Source organism: Channa argus, chromosome 17 (genome assembly GCF_033026475.1).
Source record: "Channa argus isolate prfri chromosome 17, Channa argus male v1.0, whole genome shotgun sequence".
NCBI lineage: Eukaryota > Metazoa > Chordata > Actinopteri > Anabantiformes > Channidae > Channa > Channa argus.
Genome location: NC_090213.1, coordinates 8,170,015 through 8,187,140, shown reverse-complemented (window position 1 = coordinate 8,187,140; position 17,126 = coordinate 8,170,015). Strand labels below are relative to the sequence as shown.

The following is a 17,126-nucleotide window of genomic DNA, read 5'->3' as shown; positions in this document are numbered from 1 at the left end:
ATAAACTGGGCCAGGGATGCAGTTGTTGAGGCAGATCATGTTATGTTTTTGCAGTGCTGCTCAGCTGCTCCAGTGCAGTGCCAGCCTTAGCCAAAAAAATAGAAACAAAAGTATCGTCACAGCTGTCTGCACTAGCACTAAAAAAATGTTAAAAAAAAAAACAAAAGACATAGCTAGTTTCCAGGATGATTTGTACAAGGCTGTAGAACATGGGGACAACATGTATTCTTTCAGTGGAAAAGTGACAGACTTGACTTTCAATGTTGACAGTTAATGCGAATTGGACATTTCCCTGCTGATATTCATGGATTCTTCACACAGTCGCACCACAGCTACAAACTGACACTACAGTCTGGAGCTGTACACTCAGTGGTACAATGATTTTTTTGTCTGAGGAAGAGGCTTCACTTCTGGGCCATTTACTTCCTAGTCCTGATCAAACTAGCACAAATAATTTCAAAAATCCCTCCATTATATCCTCATCATCACACAAAGTGAGTGCTTTCCATTCCCAAATTGTTTATTACGATAGAGAAATTGAAAAAATCTGATAGTAGAGGCAACAAAGTACATAAAGCAGATGTGTCCGGTATGGTGGAAATTTTTCAAAACAAAATCCATTTTTCTTAGAATTCACTGCTGAAGTTCCCTCTGTGATCCTTAATTCTCAATGTCACTATTACCAATGTAGAAGTTGTCAATGATCTGTTTATTTATGTTGGCAACATATGTGAGAACTCCACAGGTGTACATTGCATCTTTTTCTATATTTTTCTAAGTCTTTTTAGAAAAATTAACAAGTACTGACAATGAGAGGACAGAATTTTTGCACTCATTTTGCGCTTCCCTGCCTATTTATATTTAAAAAAAAAAAAAAAAAAGCCCCGACCAACTCTTCATCAAAAAATTAAGTAATCAAATTCAGATTTTGTAATGTGAATGTACAAAATTGTAGAGGTGCTTTGTGCTGCTGGACTGCCTCTACTGACTTGACAGCTATGTGAAATGGAGTTTTAAAAAAACTAAACTAAACTAAAAATCACTTTGTTCTGGCAATTTTTACGCTGGATGCCCTTCGTAACGCAACCCTCCCCAATTATTTCCGGGCTCGGACCACCACTGCACAGCTGGGGAGGGGTATGGGCTGTTAGGGGTTCAGTGTCTTGCGTAGAGACACTTCGACTTATAGCCAGGGCCGGGGATCGAACCACTCACCCTGTGGTCCGTGGTCGACTGCCTTTACCAACTGAGCTACAGCCAAATGTGCAAAATAAAATGAATTAATGACAATAAAATAATAAAGAATTAATGAATAAAATGACATTTAATTTAGCCTCAGATTTGGTCACTTCTTCTTGCATACCACATAGTACATTGTCACTCTGGGATTAGGGGTGGACAGTGTCTCCCCAGCCTTCCTCTGGCACCACCCACCACCCACCACCCACCACCCACCACCCACCTCTCTCAGCAAACACACTCTGCTTTCTAAAAATTTGGCTTTCAAAGTTAAAACAATTGATCTCCCCGTCTCCTATATGCCTACAGAGTTTTATTAAGACCTTAAGCAGCACAATGGTAAACATGCATGTCAAAGCCTTTGAGACTTGTTACTGGCATCAAAATGAGCAAATGCTTGTCAAAAAACAAAGACATTTCTTTGTTTCAACATCTGATATGTAGTCTTTGTACTACTTAAAAATACAAAATCTTTTACATTTTACTCAACTTTCTAACCTTCCTGGAAATGGGGTTTGTAAATGGAACATCAGATTTGATAAGACTGTATGATCATTCAGGTTGGACTTTTTTTGCCTTTAATTGGACCTTGTTCTCATTAACACTTTGCTTCCTGCTGTTTTCATGTGGCTAAATAAACCAACAACAAAGACACCATCTAAAATGTAACATGCTTAAAAATATATATCTTAGGTTGACAGAGACTTTTCAGTCCAGTCTGTGCAAGTCTACAGGAATCCTTTATTTGCAGTGACAAAGATACACAAACATGTGTAGACTGCTGCCTATCCAGCAAAACACACAGTGCCCAAATCACCCTGTGGGTTCAAAAGCTTTGCATGACTTTTTTTTTTACACTGTCATCACCTCACTCGACCTTAACGCTGTTATATTCTGGGATTTCCTAAAGGGATACAGCAAGGCAACATGCATCTCTCTTTTCTTACCGTGCCCTTGTCTTGCAGGCACATCATGAGGGTGCACACATCTCCCGTGGATTGGTGGTTGACAATGACCATGGCTTCCTCTTCAGAGATGTGCCGTACATCGTCACCCCATTCTGTTACTGTAAGGCAAAGCATACATTTTGGTTGCTTGGTAAATAATCTCTCTGTCTCTCCACCTTGAAATCAAAATGCAACAATAAAGATTTTCTTTAAACTACAACAGAAGCTGTAATATTAAAACAATCAATCAGTTTAAACTCCTTGGCAGTCCTCAAATATGCTTTAAAGATCACAAAGCCCCATATTCAGTGTAACACCTCAATGTGGTGATGCTTGCAAACTAAGATTTACACACTGAAATTCATTTTGTCTCGAGTGAATGCTACGCTTAAAATTGATGAATCTGTCCCTTTGAGATACGGTTTCCAAAAATCACTTCTTTCTCATTTCAATCACTTTCAGAACTGACTGCTCTGAGCACAATAGAGGAAAAAGTGTCCAAGAAAAACAAAACATTTATATCATAGTACACAGAGTAAGAGTTTAAAATCTCTTGGATCTAAACTTTCATTCTTACACTTAACTGTCAAGGTGTTACATGCAGCACCAAACGGAATAAATCTCTCAAAACATCCATGATAAGGGGTTCAAGAAATGTAATGTATTCATATCTTTAAGAGCATCACAACTACATTTTCTTCTAACAAATGTATTATTTTAATCACTCTGGCAAAGTTATTTGCAACATTCATTTCTAATGCTAATTGCTGCATTCTAGAGTCCAGCAATTCTATTTTCCTGACAATTAGTATATGTAGTTCTATTTTAAAAAGGTAAAAAAAATATTAGAATATTTTTTCCACTTAGTATCTGAAGTTGCACCTGTCCACCCTTTACTTTTTTTAGGTTGCAGAAATGTATTTTTAGTAATGGACACAGCCGGCAAAGCTGTTTTCTTGATAAAGAAAACATCCTCAGTTTAAAGACATACTGTACCATCATGCTTTGTGTCAACGCACCAATGTACAACACACAACATCAATGGGCCTGATGGTATAGGAGCTCCCTGACTAAAATAACACATTTTATTTGGCTGAAGGTTAGGCTGACACCCGGCTACAACAGGAGAGCAGCCTCATTTGCATGTCTGCAATCCATAAAAAATGCTTCCCTCTTCTGTGAAAACACATATCGAATAAATGCTGAAAACAGAACCAGGGCTTTGTTTGCTGTCAAAATGATAAAAATAATAAAAGCAAAATATAGCTGCAGTTCTTTGGGCCAAATACAGACACATCAAGCAGGGTACACTGCACACAGGTACATCGAGGTCTTATCTGCCCACAGAACAATTTTGATCATGATCCGACAAAATGTGGTGGAGATATGACTCATTCACTGTTTCTGGGACAATCGGCTTCATTCAAATGCCAGAAATTTTAGTTCATTAAAATACATCACTAAAATTATTGATGTACACGCAATCAAATTCACAAGAATTGAAAGGTATGTGTCCACATCATACAACAGGAAGTGTAACGTGTCATGACTGGTGTGTGTGTGTGCGACCTGTTATGATTAAAAAAAATAAATAAATAATGCTGACACCTCCAAGAGGTGCTGTGTGTGCTTTATAACCGGTCTAGGATCACAGTTTCACATGAAAGCATACTGACATAAAATTTAAATGAGTTCACATAAAAATCACACAAACACAGAATGAATTCATACAGTGTGATTTGCAAGAGCATAAAAAAAAAATTATATCCAGCCACACTTTCTCTCTTAAGTCATTACAACATGGCCACATTTGAGTGCAAACAAAAAGTTTTCACCACAGCAAATTAGTAAGCTAGATATTAGCTTTTTTCCCCCTTGGTTTAGGTTTGGCTTTTGTTTCCACTGACCTCAGCCTGTTTGTGGACTTTTCAATTAGCACTTAAAGGCTCTACCAATGACACTCCTCAAGGCTCAAGCAGTATGTTCACACACACACACACACACACACACACACACACACACACACACACACACACACACACACACACACACTCAATTTTAGCTTTGTTGAGTTAATAAATAAAGCCTAGCCTAAGCAATAATATTAAAAAGTATGAATAAAGAGAGAAACATACGTAATAATTACAACAACATGGTCTTCTTTAGCTCTGTACTATGTACTAAATCACGTGTTTGTTTGGATGTTTGTACACCAAATGCCCTTTCTGACACAACCCTCCTCAACTTCTACCGGGCTTGGGAGCGGCACTGCAAGGATGGGGATGGGCTGTTGGGGGTTCAGCCTCTTGCCCAGGGACACTTCGACATGTGGTCGGGAGGTGCGGGGTGCGAACCTTTTACATTTTGTCATGCGGCCACTCTACCACCCGAGCCACTGACCCCCCTAAGTCAGTTAACTCCAACAACTGTATATAATAGTAACTGAAACTGTGTTAAATGTTTTTTGAACGCAACCAGTTTCTGACAGCAAGTGAGTTGATCCCTACCCCTGTGCTCTATTCCATGCTTTACACCACAAGTCTGTATTCTACTGAGAATATACACGCTACTTCACTAACCATTCACTGTATCAGATCGATACACACGGGGGCTACAACAAAAGAGGTAACTGCGCATGTGAAATGAGGGATGACAACAATAGCTCTGCTGGAGGAAGAAAATGAGCCTCCGAGGCAACGGAAACAAACTCTTGCTAAAGATCTCTGCATATTAACAGAAAACCAAGAAGGTGATAGATTCAGCTGGGCTGCAGTCGTGTTCTGGGAATCCCCACTGTTCTAAGATACGGCTCCAATTGTGTATAATGCAAATGTTGCATCAGTTAGGGTGAGTGAGTGTTTCCGCTCTGTGGGGAGTCAATGTTAGGATTTCAGGCAGTTAAAGTTACGTCAGAACCGTTTTTAAACACCAGGGTAAAGTTTTAATTAAACAAGAACAGGACACTAATGCAATACATGACAGCTAAAAGAGACGGCACTGACATATCTGGTGCATGACAAAATGTTAAAAAAGGACCTAAACTAAATCTGGCACACGATCATATAGGAGGCAAACATTTTGTTTTCCTCCTCTAAATACAAAATAGTTTTAGTTTCTGTTTGACCTTAAGAAACAATAATATAATATGATGTGTTATCGATCTTTAAATATATAGTGCTTTAAAAACAACCAGGAGTGGACCAAAGGAAAAACTGAATATCTAAGCAAGCAATTACAAAAACATAAATGCATAAAAGAAAGAAAAGAGATATGATTAAAATAATTTATAAAAAAAAAAAAAAAAGTAAAAAAAAAACAGGAAAAAAAAAGGGTTTTTTGATGGGAGATGAGAAATGTCAGGTTTTGGCCTTTGTTCCGCACAATCAGCAAGTAAGCAAGTCAAACCAAAAACCAAGGCATAGTTGAAGCTCAATGTGAGAAGTTCTGTACTGACAGCACCACCAACAAGATCACAATGCAAAACAGCTAATAATTCAGTTGAAGGAAGAGGAGGAAATCTCCTTTCCTACGTATTTAAGCATCTCTTTCATGGTCTGCTTCATCGTTATACACAAGCTCTCAAGGTCACACAAACACACTGTCTGGTTATCAAAGACTCATTCTCAAAAATGTAGAAAGTCATTACACAAACAGCAACCTCTCACAAGCAGCAGCAGAAAATTCAAACAGTACATTACAAAACTCATCTAAGCAATGATTCAATTTCTTTAAGGGGAGATTCTTTGGCACAATTAATGAAAGAACAACATGTGTCCAATTGAACAGTAGTTCAAAGTACCACATGGTTACAGCGATAAGCAGGGTTTGAAGTTCATCTTCAAAATGGCTTAAAGCAGCAAAAGAGTGATAAAAACAAATAATAAAAATAAAAACCACAGGTGTGCCGTGACTCCCTTCATCATGGTCATGGGTAACAATAAAAAAATTAAATAAAAAAAAGAAGGGACAGAAGTGACTTAGAGTTTTGCTGCCTTGTACCTCTCTTGTAAGTCGCTTTGGATAAAGGAGTCTGTTAAATGACTAAATGGAAATGTAAGTGACAGAAAGCTGTCGCATTAACAGATCAACGCCTGCAATTTTACATACCCCAATGGGTAGAGAATCAAGTTGGGTTGTAGAAGGCCACAGGATCAAATCCTGCCCCACCAGGTGTGGCCCCACCCTTTCTGCTGCAAAGTGTTAGTGTTAAACCCCCGCAGTGAGATTTCTATCACTGATCTTGGCTCTCGGCTCTCTCGGGAAAGCTGATTTCTTAAGTGTCAGGTATACAGGAAAGCTGGTTTCTGAAATCGGGGCAGGAGATCAGGGAAACCTGGTTTCCCCAAATAGATTTGTTGAAGAACTTTCATTACTCTGCCATGTATATACGTAACAAGGTTTCTAATAGGCTTTGTCCAACTGCGCATGTGCATTACCAAAGACCGTAGGACAGAATGAATGAGAGATCGTTAATGTGTTAACAGGGTGATGCCGCCTCATTTTTAAAACAGTCTATGTAACGTCCGACAGAAAACGTAATTTACACAAAGTGTCTCCAAAGTCTAACTAAGTCTCTTTCCTCCTTGGATTAAAAAAAATTCTGTGGGTCTTTCACAGAAAGATGCACACAGAGAGAGAAAAGTCAAAAAGAAGCGTTTTCCGTCAATATACAATTCAAATCTGTGAGCCCAGCTACTAAAATAAGTCAGAGGTGGATGAGAAATAAGGTTACTCTTCTGTTGCATGTATATGCGGATTTCACATAACCGGGTTACTTAAGTGCATGTAAACCCAGTCATTGTCTCATCTACAGTAATTTCTCAGTTTTTTGGATAAACTCTGGACACTGAACAAAAAGTTTACTCAGCACCAGATAACAAACTGCTGCTAAGAGATGTGACCTCAACTACATTTTCAAGGAAGACTGTCAACCATTTGATCAACAGGAAGTCAAACTGTTCTCAGTTGCCAAGTCATTTGAGGCCTGCATTTCCAGGCTCAATTTACTCAAGCAAATAGGAGATGCCATGCATTTGTTTATCATGTCAACTATACAGTACAGCACCAGGGCAGATATCCAAATGCAATGAGCCTTTCAATGTTAAAGGCTAAGCAATTACACATTATATAACTGCAGACTCCACTGGATGAGCAGCATGTCAAATTAAACATTTGTGAATGACTCATTGTAAAAAGCCAAGTTATTTCCCTGTCAGGAGTTTCAGAGGAACAGCTAAGACAACCACTTAAACTCTTGAGTTTGTGAATGTCAAAAAGACAGAAAGGAAACGGGTACTTTTTTAATCCTATATTCTTGGATTAACTTTTTGAAACATTTTCTGTGCTGCAGTCTGGAGTTAATGTGTTACTCAATATTCACACATTCTTTGGAGGTTAAAAAAGTGATTTTAGTGACAAACCCAGAAGTTATTAAGTTCAACTTAGAATTTTGTTTCACTTCCTCTTCTCTAGAGAATAAGATCAATCTCATAGCAGAGGAATCCAGAGCATACGAATGACACATCTGTGGCAGTTGGACATGGGTGTCTGGTGTGCACGTACCCTGAAGGCAAGTCATTTCATGAGAAGCATACCTTGCTGCTTGAAGTCTCCATTTCTGCAGGAGATGAGCGTAAATAATATCACAGAGATGGGTCATCTGTCAGTTGGAATACATTAGGGAAATTGTCTTTGAGAGATGACACATTTAGCACAGCAGGATGACAGCCATGCTCCAGGCACAGTGTTTAATCTGGTATCAGTGGTCAGCTAAACGGTGGACTGCTGACCTTGTTGTCCATTGCTACACTTTCTTCTTCTTTACAGGTTAACTGGCAAGGTATCACAGCAGCTCCTTTACAAACAAGGCTGTCCTTGCCAAAGTGTGGCCAAATTAAAGTCCCATATGACCACTAAAGACTTGTCTGGCAAACCAAAGGACATGAAACAGTGAAACATTTTGTTTATATATTTTCTGTATATTCAGCTGCTGTTCAGACACTGGCATCCAAAAGTTGGTATAAAAATAATACTTATTACATTCAGACGTCTGGCAGACACTTATATCCAAAGCTACGTACAAGTGAGGGACACACACAAACCAAGCACAACTTGGAGTTGAGTGTTTTGCCCAAGGACAAGTGGCATGTGGGCTGGAATAGACAGATGTTGAACCATTGACCTTAAGATTAGTGGACAACCAGCTCTTCCTCCTCAGCCCAACCACTACAATAATTCAAGCTATACTGTTCAGATTTCTGTATGAACTTATTGCAGATATACGGTTGCCTGCTAATAAATATAAAAAAAACGCTAAAACTCAAAACTCTACACCAACCGACCACAACCAATACCAACGACACCTGCAGGGTAATCTCACCACCAGTTGTCAAACTTTTAACTCTAAACGATCAAAAGCATTGAGGTGGCACCAAGGGTTTGTCCTCTAAGAATCATTGTAGTATGTGCAAAATGTAATGCCAATCCATTATTAGTTATACAGATAGTGTTATAATAACTGTATTGAAACAAAAAAATTAATGATAGTTGTGTCCTTCAGTCATAGTTACCAATTGTCTCGAAAAACAAACAAAAAAAAAAGTGTGAGCTGGGACAAAAGGGCAAACAGGTTACATTTATGTGTGAAGATCTACCAGGTTTAATCCAGTTATTAAAACACATCCAAGTAGTTTCCTTGTTGGTTCAACAGAAGCAGCAAGCTGTGGATGTTCATTTCTCCTCCTCATTAAAGATAAAAGCTAATTTGACCTCATCCACTGCATCTAAAACTATGTTTCTCAATTACATCAACAACATGCAAATATGAATTGACCATATAATGTGTTAATTATCCACATCAATACCCCTCTTTCTGTGTACCTATATTTATGCAAACATGTTTCAGAGCTTCAACACACAAATGATGTTAATTTCCCTAATGTTATTGCCCTCTCAACTGACCCCAAGCTGCAGGGCTGTTATTCCACACTGGTATGCCTCCTTCACTTGTTCTACAAGTCATGAGTTTACGACTCTCAACCCATAACATTTTCCCATGCACTATACACAAACATTTATCAAAAGTCTGCTGGCAAAGCACCAAAAGTATCATTCCTGTAAATAACAGCTTGTGCACACTACTAGATCCCCCCCCCCCCAAACTGTAGGCATGTTTGTATCTTCTTTCTACATTTTTAAAAAAAATAAAATAAAAATTGTAATCACTACAGCCATACTATACAGAAAATTTTTTTTAAAGACCACTAGACGTAATGTGATCAAGATGTAGCACACAATTCTCTCCCTTAAAAAGGTGCGACAAAGTATGACAATCAAATCAAAATGTCAAAGAACATCGGTAAACACCGACAGGGCCCAGACAAGGAGTGTAATCAAATTTTATAAGAAAAAAGAACCTTTGTCTTGAGTCATGACATATCTTTTCCTAAAAAACAACAACAAAAAACTTGTTTACTCGTTTATATAATCTCAGAAACTGGAGAAAAAAAAAAAAAAAAAAAAAAAGTATCAGACACAAAGCCACCAAGATAATGTTATATACATATACAAAGGAAGATACATAACCAGGTTACTGTGTGATTCATGTAAACATTGCATTCATAATATGAGTGTGGGGTGTCTACATTCTTTTCCAGTCACCACCTTTGATTTCTGTGCAAGTCCAACAGACCAGTCAGTCACTCACGAAACATGCAAACAATTCTTAATCCTGATGGCTTTAGTGCACCTGTTTGTGCCCACCGTTTCGTGACAGTCGGATTGCAACTCACACAGTTGCACTGTTTTTGCAGACAAATGGGGGTAAAGGTGAAGTACAATGCAAAAAAAAGTAAACACATACCGCAGCACCCTGCTGGTAAAGGAGAAGCATAGGAACGCAAAAATCCTGGTCTCATGCTTGATAGTATGGTAATTTGACAGGGACACATGGTTTATTACATACACTAAGCTAAAATTAATTTACTCCAATAGAACAGTGCTGCAATTACCTCTCTCTTCATGAAGGTTTGGCTATTTTTTTTTTGGTTCAACTGTTGAGTCATTTGAGGCATCACCAAGATGTTTCAGAATTTGTCCAAGCTTCTTTAAGTATGAGTCCCTTTGAAGCCACAGTAACTTCACATTAGTACAGACATATTGTGTTCCATCAGCTAAGTAATAGAAAGAAACTATATTTACGGTGTGAGTTTTAAAACTTTAATTAGTATTTAAATTCAGACCAACCAGGTTTAATCCACTATTTAAAGCAAGTGATCCACATTCCTCATCACTGAGCTGCAAACTCCAAATGCAGAGGTGGGACAAACAGCGTAATTTAAGTCTGAATCAGAATTAGAAGCATTTCTGTTTCTGATTTTGTAGTGCTTGGCTTAATTATACGGTCTCAAATTTCAGCGAGATGTCACACCTGGCAGTTTGCCAGGTGTAATAAATATGCTTGCCCCTGAGGCAGGAATTTCAGAATTTTAAAAAACCTGAAAACACTGCAAATAATATATTTTTACACTGCAGAAGGCCCCCACTATTTTCCTAAAGCAAGTCCATGCTCATTATAACACTTTTTCAAAATATTAGTGCTTTAAAGTCGATTTGCATTGTGCAATGATGTAATGGCTGGACTGCATGTCTACATTAAGTTCCTTTCACAACTTTCCCTTGTGGAGTTGCTAGCAGCATTGTGAGTCTGAGGAGCTCAACAGGAGGCACAAAACTGCAAAGCCAGGTTTCATTCACAACTGCAGCTGTCGACATCTCCACTTTTTGAACCTTAACAGCCTGAAACAGGGGCATAGCCCTATATAATGCGGCACAGATAAAGAGCAACAAAAACTTCAGCCTCCAAAATCACCACACAGTTGAATCAACGACTCTAAAACAGAAAAAAAAAAAAAAAAAAAAAAAAAAAAAAAAAAAAAAAAAAACTGAGCATCATCACTTCCATAGAGAGGATTTATTGAAGGACTGTTATTTTAGACTGCCTCAGATTTTGCGTGGTGTTACTAATGAACTGCCAGCTGGGTGTAGCTTTCCACTTTTAAATTACTGCCTTAATGACATGCAAGTATCTGATGCTAGCTGACATTACGATTAGCTTATATAATTGAATAAAAATACAGAGGGGCTTGGGTGGGGGTTTATGACTCGCTGCTAAAGGAAGAAGATGAGCTAGCAATAAAACAGTATTAGTTTTGATAAACTCTGCCTGTTGTTCACTGAAAGAAAAATGCATTTACTATATGTATTTAGCTTCTTTTGAAAGGAAGGAAACTTTTCTTTTACTGTAAATATGACAGAAAAGCTGTCACAAAGTTAAATGTTTTTTCACACAGGCCGGTGGTTATGTTACTCCCGTGTGACGGAAAGGTAAAAGGGTTAATTGACCCCATCTTTGTCCCAATGTCCTTGAAAACAAATGCTCTCTGACTTCTGACTTTTAATAAAACTGGTTATATAAGCATGTTTGTATTCCAGTATGTTGTTTTGTACAAATTTACTGCTCTGAATTCTTTTCACACTGTTTTTGTCATATGACTGTTTTCTCACCAAGATTACATCAGTTCAAATCTGCTTTGTGTCAAAATAAGATGCACATATGGGACAAACCACAATCTAAGTACTAAAAATGCTAGAATTTTTGGTTTACATTGTAATAAAAACAGTACTGTGTCACACATGCAGTTAAAAAAAAGGGGGGGGGGTTTAAATTTATATTTACTTTTTCAATGTATTCTAATATTCACATGTATATTCACAAGCATATACATTAATTACTACATCTGATTCTAAATTACAGTTTAGTCTACATGTAAATGTTACAGCCACTTGATATCTCACTTGCAGATGTTAATCAAACTGTGACACATATTGCTCAAAGATAATGATAACACCAGGTATTCCATAGGCTGAAAGCTCTGCATTATTCATCAGTGCCTTGTTGCCTACAATGTTCACCACTTAGCAATTTGTAAGCATTTTGCTCACAGCTCTCTGAAACCAAACATCAGTGGCTGCCAAAATATCTTCCAAGGTATTCAACCAGGCAGCTGAGAGGAATCAACAAACGCTTATGAAATCCCGCTACTTTTCTACCATGTGTCTACCATGTGCCGACTCCATACTACCAAAACCCATCCCTGTCACCTGATTAGCAAATCACATAATTAAAGCTGCAATTAATCATTCAATTCTATTGCCAAGCAACTTTATATAACCAGTTGGAGGGAAAATCTGAAAAACTTGTTTCAGATTTCCTAGCTTGGTTAAGTAATCAAAGGTCCAAAACCAAAGGGGAATTGATACCCTAACACATGACACAGTACATCACTGTAATTAGCTTTTCTCTCATTTCTTTTATCAAAACAGTTGCTGCATATAATTAATAAGCAACTTTTAATCTTTACATGTAATACTTGTCAGGGAAACAGAACCATTTTACTACAAATGCTAACATAATTATATACATGTCTCAACAGATTAAGTTATGCATTTCGAGCTTGCAGGTTTTGCCAGCAGCATTGTTGTAGAAGTAAGTTATCTTGATCATGTGGAAATCCTGTATTCAAAGTGGAGCAAAGAGCAGCTGTGCCACTTCAGATTCAAAATATAGACAAGCATCTTTATTCATTACCCCCTCCACTATTGCATTTTTCTTTCTCATTTTACCCTGCCCCTATTTCTGACTTATTTCCAATCTAGAGGAAAACACTGGCTGACAGAGAGCAGGGGGGACACCAGCTCCACATTAGTGTTCATGTTTACACAGTGGTCAGCAGATAATCTAAGTAGACAGGAAAGACACGCTGGCTTATTTTAAACAACTAACTAAAAATATGATAATATTTTGGTTAACACTGTGTATAGTAAATAAAGACATGTACTTGTCTTTGTGTGTGGCCTTTTTTCCTACTGTGTAAGAAACATTTTTTTCTTTTCTGGATAGTTAGAAGTTCACACATGGAACACTGGGAATATGCATGAATGATAAACCTTCTTACCTGTGTAACCTGCAACCCAGCCCCATGAAGCTACCATGGCCAGCAGCCATTTGAACATGATTCCTTCAATGTGCCAAAAAGTAGAGCTATCCCATAGTCTCAGTGGCTGGAGAAGCAGCAGGTATAAGCAGTAGGATGGGATGGCAACACAGTTGTTGAGAAACATAAACACAAAACGAAGCACAGACTTGAGCAGAACCCAGCCCAGTTTGCCGGCCCCGTCCAAAAGCTGTGCCATCCTGATTCCCACCGTCTGCAACAGAGACACAGGAGCAGTTAGCATTTACATTTGTCTTACTGGACAATAAATAGAGTCGCCACTCTTACTGTAAACAAACTGGATGCTCTGAACAGGACACAAATCCGCAAGATTGCCAAATCTTACACCACAGACTGTGAAACCAAAAAAAGAAAAAAAAAGAAAAAAAAAAGAGGGCGCCTGAAGCCACAATGTGCAGGGTGAGGCTATTTCACGGAATTTAAACGTTACACATGTAGCGGACGCGGTCTTCGGCTTTTTAATCAAGAGGATCTGGACTACAATACACTGTGTTATTCGGGGTTACATGCTAGCTACCTGCCTAGCCCTAACACTAATGCACGTAAAGACGGGACCATAAAAGGACCAGCAGCACGGGACGTGGTCGAGTAGTTTATGGTATGCTAGTTAGCCGTAGACTGAGTTAGCATAGCGGAAACAGATGCTGAAAAAACGTGTGGACTGCAACAATATTGTGAAATACACTTGTAGGCACAGCATGAGACAATCCCAAACGCTATATCAGACAGTGTGTGTGGGGGGCGGCTGGCCCAAAGCGCAGTGCCCGTGTGCCTTATCGAGAATATAGTCAGTTCCTATAATTAAGTAACGTTAAGCCTGGTAGTCCATGGTACTCACCCAATTAATCAGCATCCAAGCGCGGCCAGAGAAAGAGCAACGAGCAGCTAATTGCTGGAGCGAGATCAAGTGGGTCACGTGTAGCTAACCCAAACGGTTAAGTTAGCAATTTTTGCTAGTTGGCATGGTCCGCCTCTAGCAAACATGGGAACATAGGTGGAAACGTCCGAGTGCCTTAACGTTGTGAACAAACCCTGCGCGATAAAACTGCTGCAGCCATTTAGCTAACGTTATCCAGGGCTGCTCGGGCACAGTGGCTCCCAGCGGGCACCGTTAGCTCGCTAGCTAGCTAGCTAGCAAGCAAGTCCACTTGAGTGTCGCTGGCTCCATCTCAGTCAGAGACACCGGGATTATTCCTCTGATGCATCATCATTATCATCAAGGCAGCTAGCTACAGAGCTCCCATCGGCGAGCAAAGGGAGCGGAGAGGCGGGTCCGGCCTGGGATAAACGCTGCGGCTAACGCAATCACCACACAGGCTGTAAATATGCAAAGCAAATACGAAGAACATCGATTTTTCGTTGATAGACTCACGGGACCCGTTATCTGCCTCCAGACACCGATTTCACAGCGCATCAGTGTTCACAAAAGATCAACACCGTCAGAACGGAAACAGGCTCTCATACCTCCAAAATAAAAGCACTGGTCCCCGCATAATGGCAGAGCAACAACAACCTTTTTTGTCATTTAGCACCTATACATATTGGACATACATGTTACGATGCTCTGAGTGTCTCGGTCAGGGACACACCTGGTGGTAATAGATCCCAAACCCAAACTCCTGATGCTCTACTTAATACATCCCAAATATAGAGATAGGCTGATTAGATTCTGCTTGACTTTCCAAAAGTTAAGGAACTTATCCATCAACAATACGATCAAACAACACATACCCGACTGTATATTTACTATATATATATATATATGAAGACAAGGAGAATATATATATATATATATATATATATATATATATATATATATATATATATATATATATATATAATTCCCCACTCCCCCCTTTTTTGGAGTGGTCTTATTCCTTCCTTCAAGCTTATGTCCTCTACCAGAGGCCTGGGAGCTTGGGGGTCCTGTGCAGTATCTTAGCTGTTCCTAGGACTACACACTTCTGGACAGAGATCTCAGATGCTGTTCCTGGAATCGGCTGGTGCCACTCTTCCAGTGTGGAGGTCACAGCCTCCAGTGTTCCAATTACCATGGGTACCGCTTGGGCCTTGACCATCCACATCTTTTCTAACTCCTCTTTTAGCCCTTGGTATTTCTCGAGCTTCTCGTGTTCCTTCTTCCTGATGTTGCTATCTCTTGGGATTGCTACATCTACCACCATAGCCTTGTTCCTCTGTTTTTCCAAAACTACTATGTCGGGTTGGTTGCCCATTACCAGTTTGTCAGTCTGTATCTGGAAGTCCCATAAGATCTCAGTTCTGTAATTCTCAACCACCTTTGGAGGTGTGTCCCATTTTGACTTGGGGAGTTGCAGCCCGCACTCGGCACAGATGTTTTGGTGCACTATGCCAGCCACTTGGTTATGGGGTTCCATGTATGCCCTGCCTGCTAGCATCTTTCATCCCGCTGCACCTGAAGTCCTGCCTAGTATGGTAGACCCCGGCCTCTGTTGACCTTGTACTTAGAGCCTGATCGCGTGCTGGTAGGATTAGTGCCTCTTTGCTGTCTTTCAGTCCAGCTTTGTCCAGCCACTGGCAGGATTTTTTGATATCAGACACTTCCTCTATGTGACGGTTACCATGCAGGGATTTGGCTTTCCATTAGGTTTCCTATTCTTTTTTCCCTTGCTCCTCTGGTTTCTGCTGCCTGAGATATTCACTAAGCACCTCATCACATGGGCCATCTTCCTGATCTATTCATGGATCTTGGTTGTTTCATCGTGTATAGTGGCCCTGATGCTCACTAATCAACGGCTTCCTTCCTTATGCTTAGTGTACAGTCTCAGTATGCTGGATTTGGGGTCAAACCCTCCATGCCATGTAAGTTGTTTCCTTGTCTTGATGTCTGTGGCCTCTGTCTCTTGTGGGGTACCTGATGATGTGGTGGTGTGTCAGAAAGTATCCCTCATTATAGTGCCTAAAATATTTACACAGTAAAACAATTTTATTTTGGGGTCCCCATGGACCTCCACATAGATTTAGTTAAGAACTAGTAGGCACTGCTTCTAATAGAATGTAGTGTAATACGTGTGTATTTGATCATTATTTATTTGTTTTAGACCACTATTCTTAATTTATTATTTCACTACCTAACGTGTTGCTATTGACATCCAGTATCTCTATCAGTGATTGAATATCAGTGAGTGTATTTCTAGCAGATCCAAAATCAAATTAGTAAAATACATTTCATGTGGAAATTCATGTTTTTTACGGTTTGTGATTAGTTTTAAGAAGTGACGGCTTTAATAAAACTAAAAGTCAACACTGTAGTCAGCGACTACCCTTATTTTGAAAAAACAGGGCGGAAACTGAACATTTGTTCCCTCTCATTTGACACCAGCTTCCAGCAACAAAGATTCTGATGTCAGGAGCTGATGGTTTTAGTATTCGACAATGAACAGTTTCCAGTTTTGTGAACAAATCTTTTGATTTCACGTTAAGTCTTCACCACATTAGTGCGGGTACATGAGTTCACTGATAAAATCCCTTTACTGCCTTACTTCATATTTAATAAATAACAGCGGGCTGCTTGAGTTTGCATCATTAATTGTCCTTAAATGTAAAACGAATGCGTGCTACACGGTGCCATATCTGGAAACACTGTAGGAATAACAAAATACAATATGGTCTTTATAGTCCAAATGCGTCAACTTTAACATGAATCAGATAACTCTGGACTTGACATCAGATTTCAGTGCTCTTCGGATACCTGTGTTCACCTATTGACGGTTGTCTGACCCCTGCTGGCTCTCTTTGTTATTACGCTGTATGCAGAACTCATGACAGGGCAAATCCGAGGAAGTTCAATACTAAATTGTCCTAGAAAGTACTGCATGAAATAAGA

The 17,126-nt window shown here is 39.3% G+C and overlaps 1 protein-coding gene across 3 annotated transcripts in view; it reads right to left on the bottom strand.

Annotated features, from left to right (window-relative positions):
• lpgat1 (lysophosphatidylglycerol acyltransferase 1) overlaps positions 1-14,711 on the bottom strand; it is a 40,063-nt gene extending 25,352 nt beyond the window's left edge. Inside the window, exons 1-3 of one of the 3 annotated variants that reach the window (XM_067482132.1) lie at positions 14,100-14,711; positions 13,202-13,454; positions 2,187-2,305 (exon numbers count right to left, since the gene is read on the bottom strand). In XM_067482132.1, coding sequence (XP_067338233.1) covers positions 2,187-2,305; positions 13,202-13,454; positions 14,100-14,114 — 387 coding nt within the window. In that variant the 5' untranslated portion in view covers positions 14,115-14,711. Of the gene's footprint in view, positions 1-2,186; positions 2,306-13,201; positions 13,455-13,528; positions 13,880-14,099 lie in introns of those variants that run through there. The other 2 variants (XM_067482130.1, XM_067482131.1) reach the window with 2 other exon arrangements.
• Positions 14,712-17,126: the final 2,415 nt, after the last annotated feature.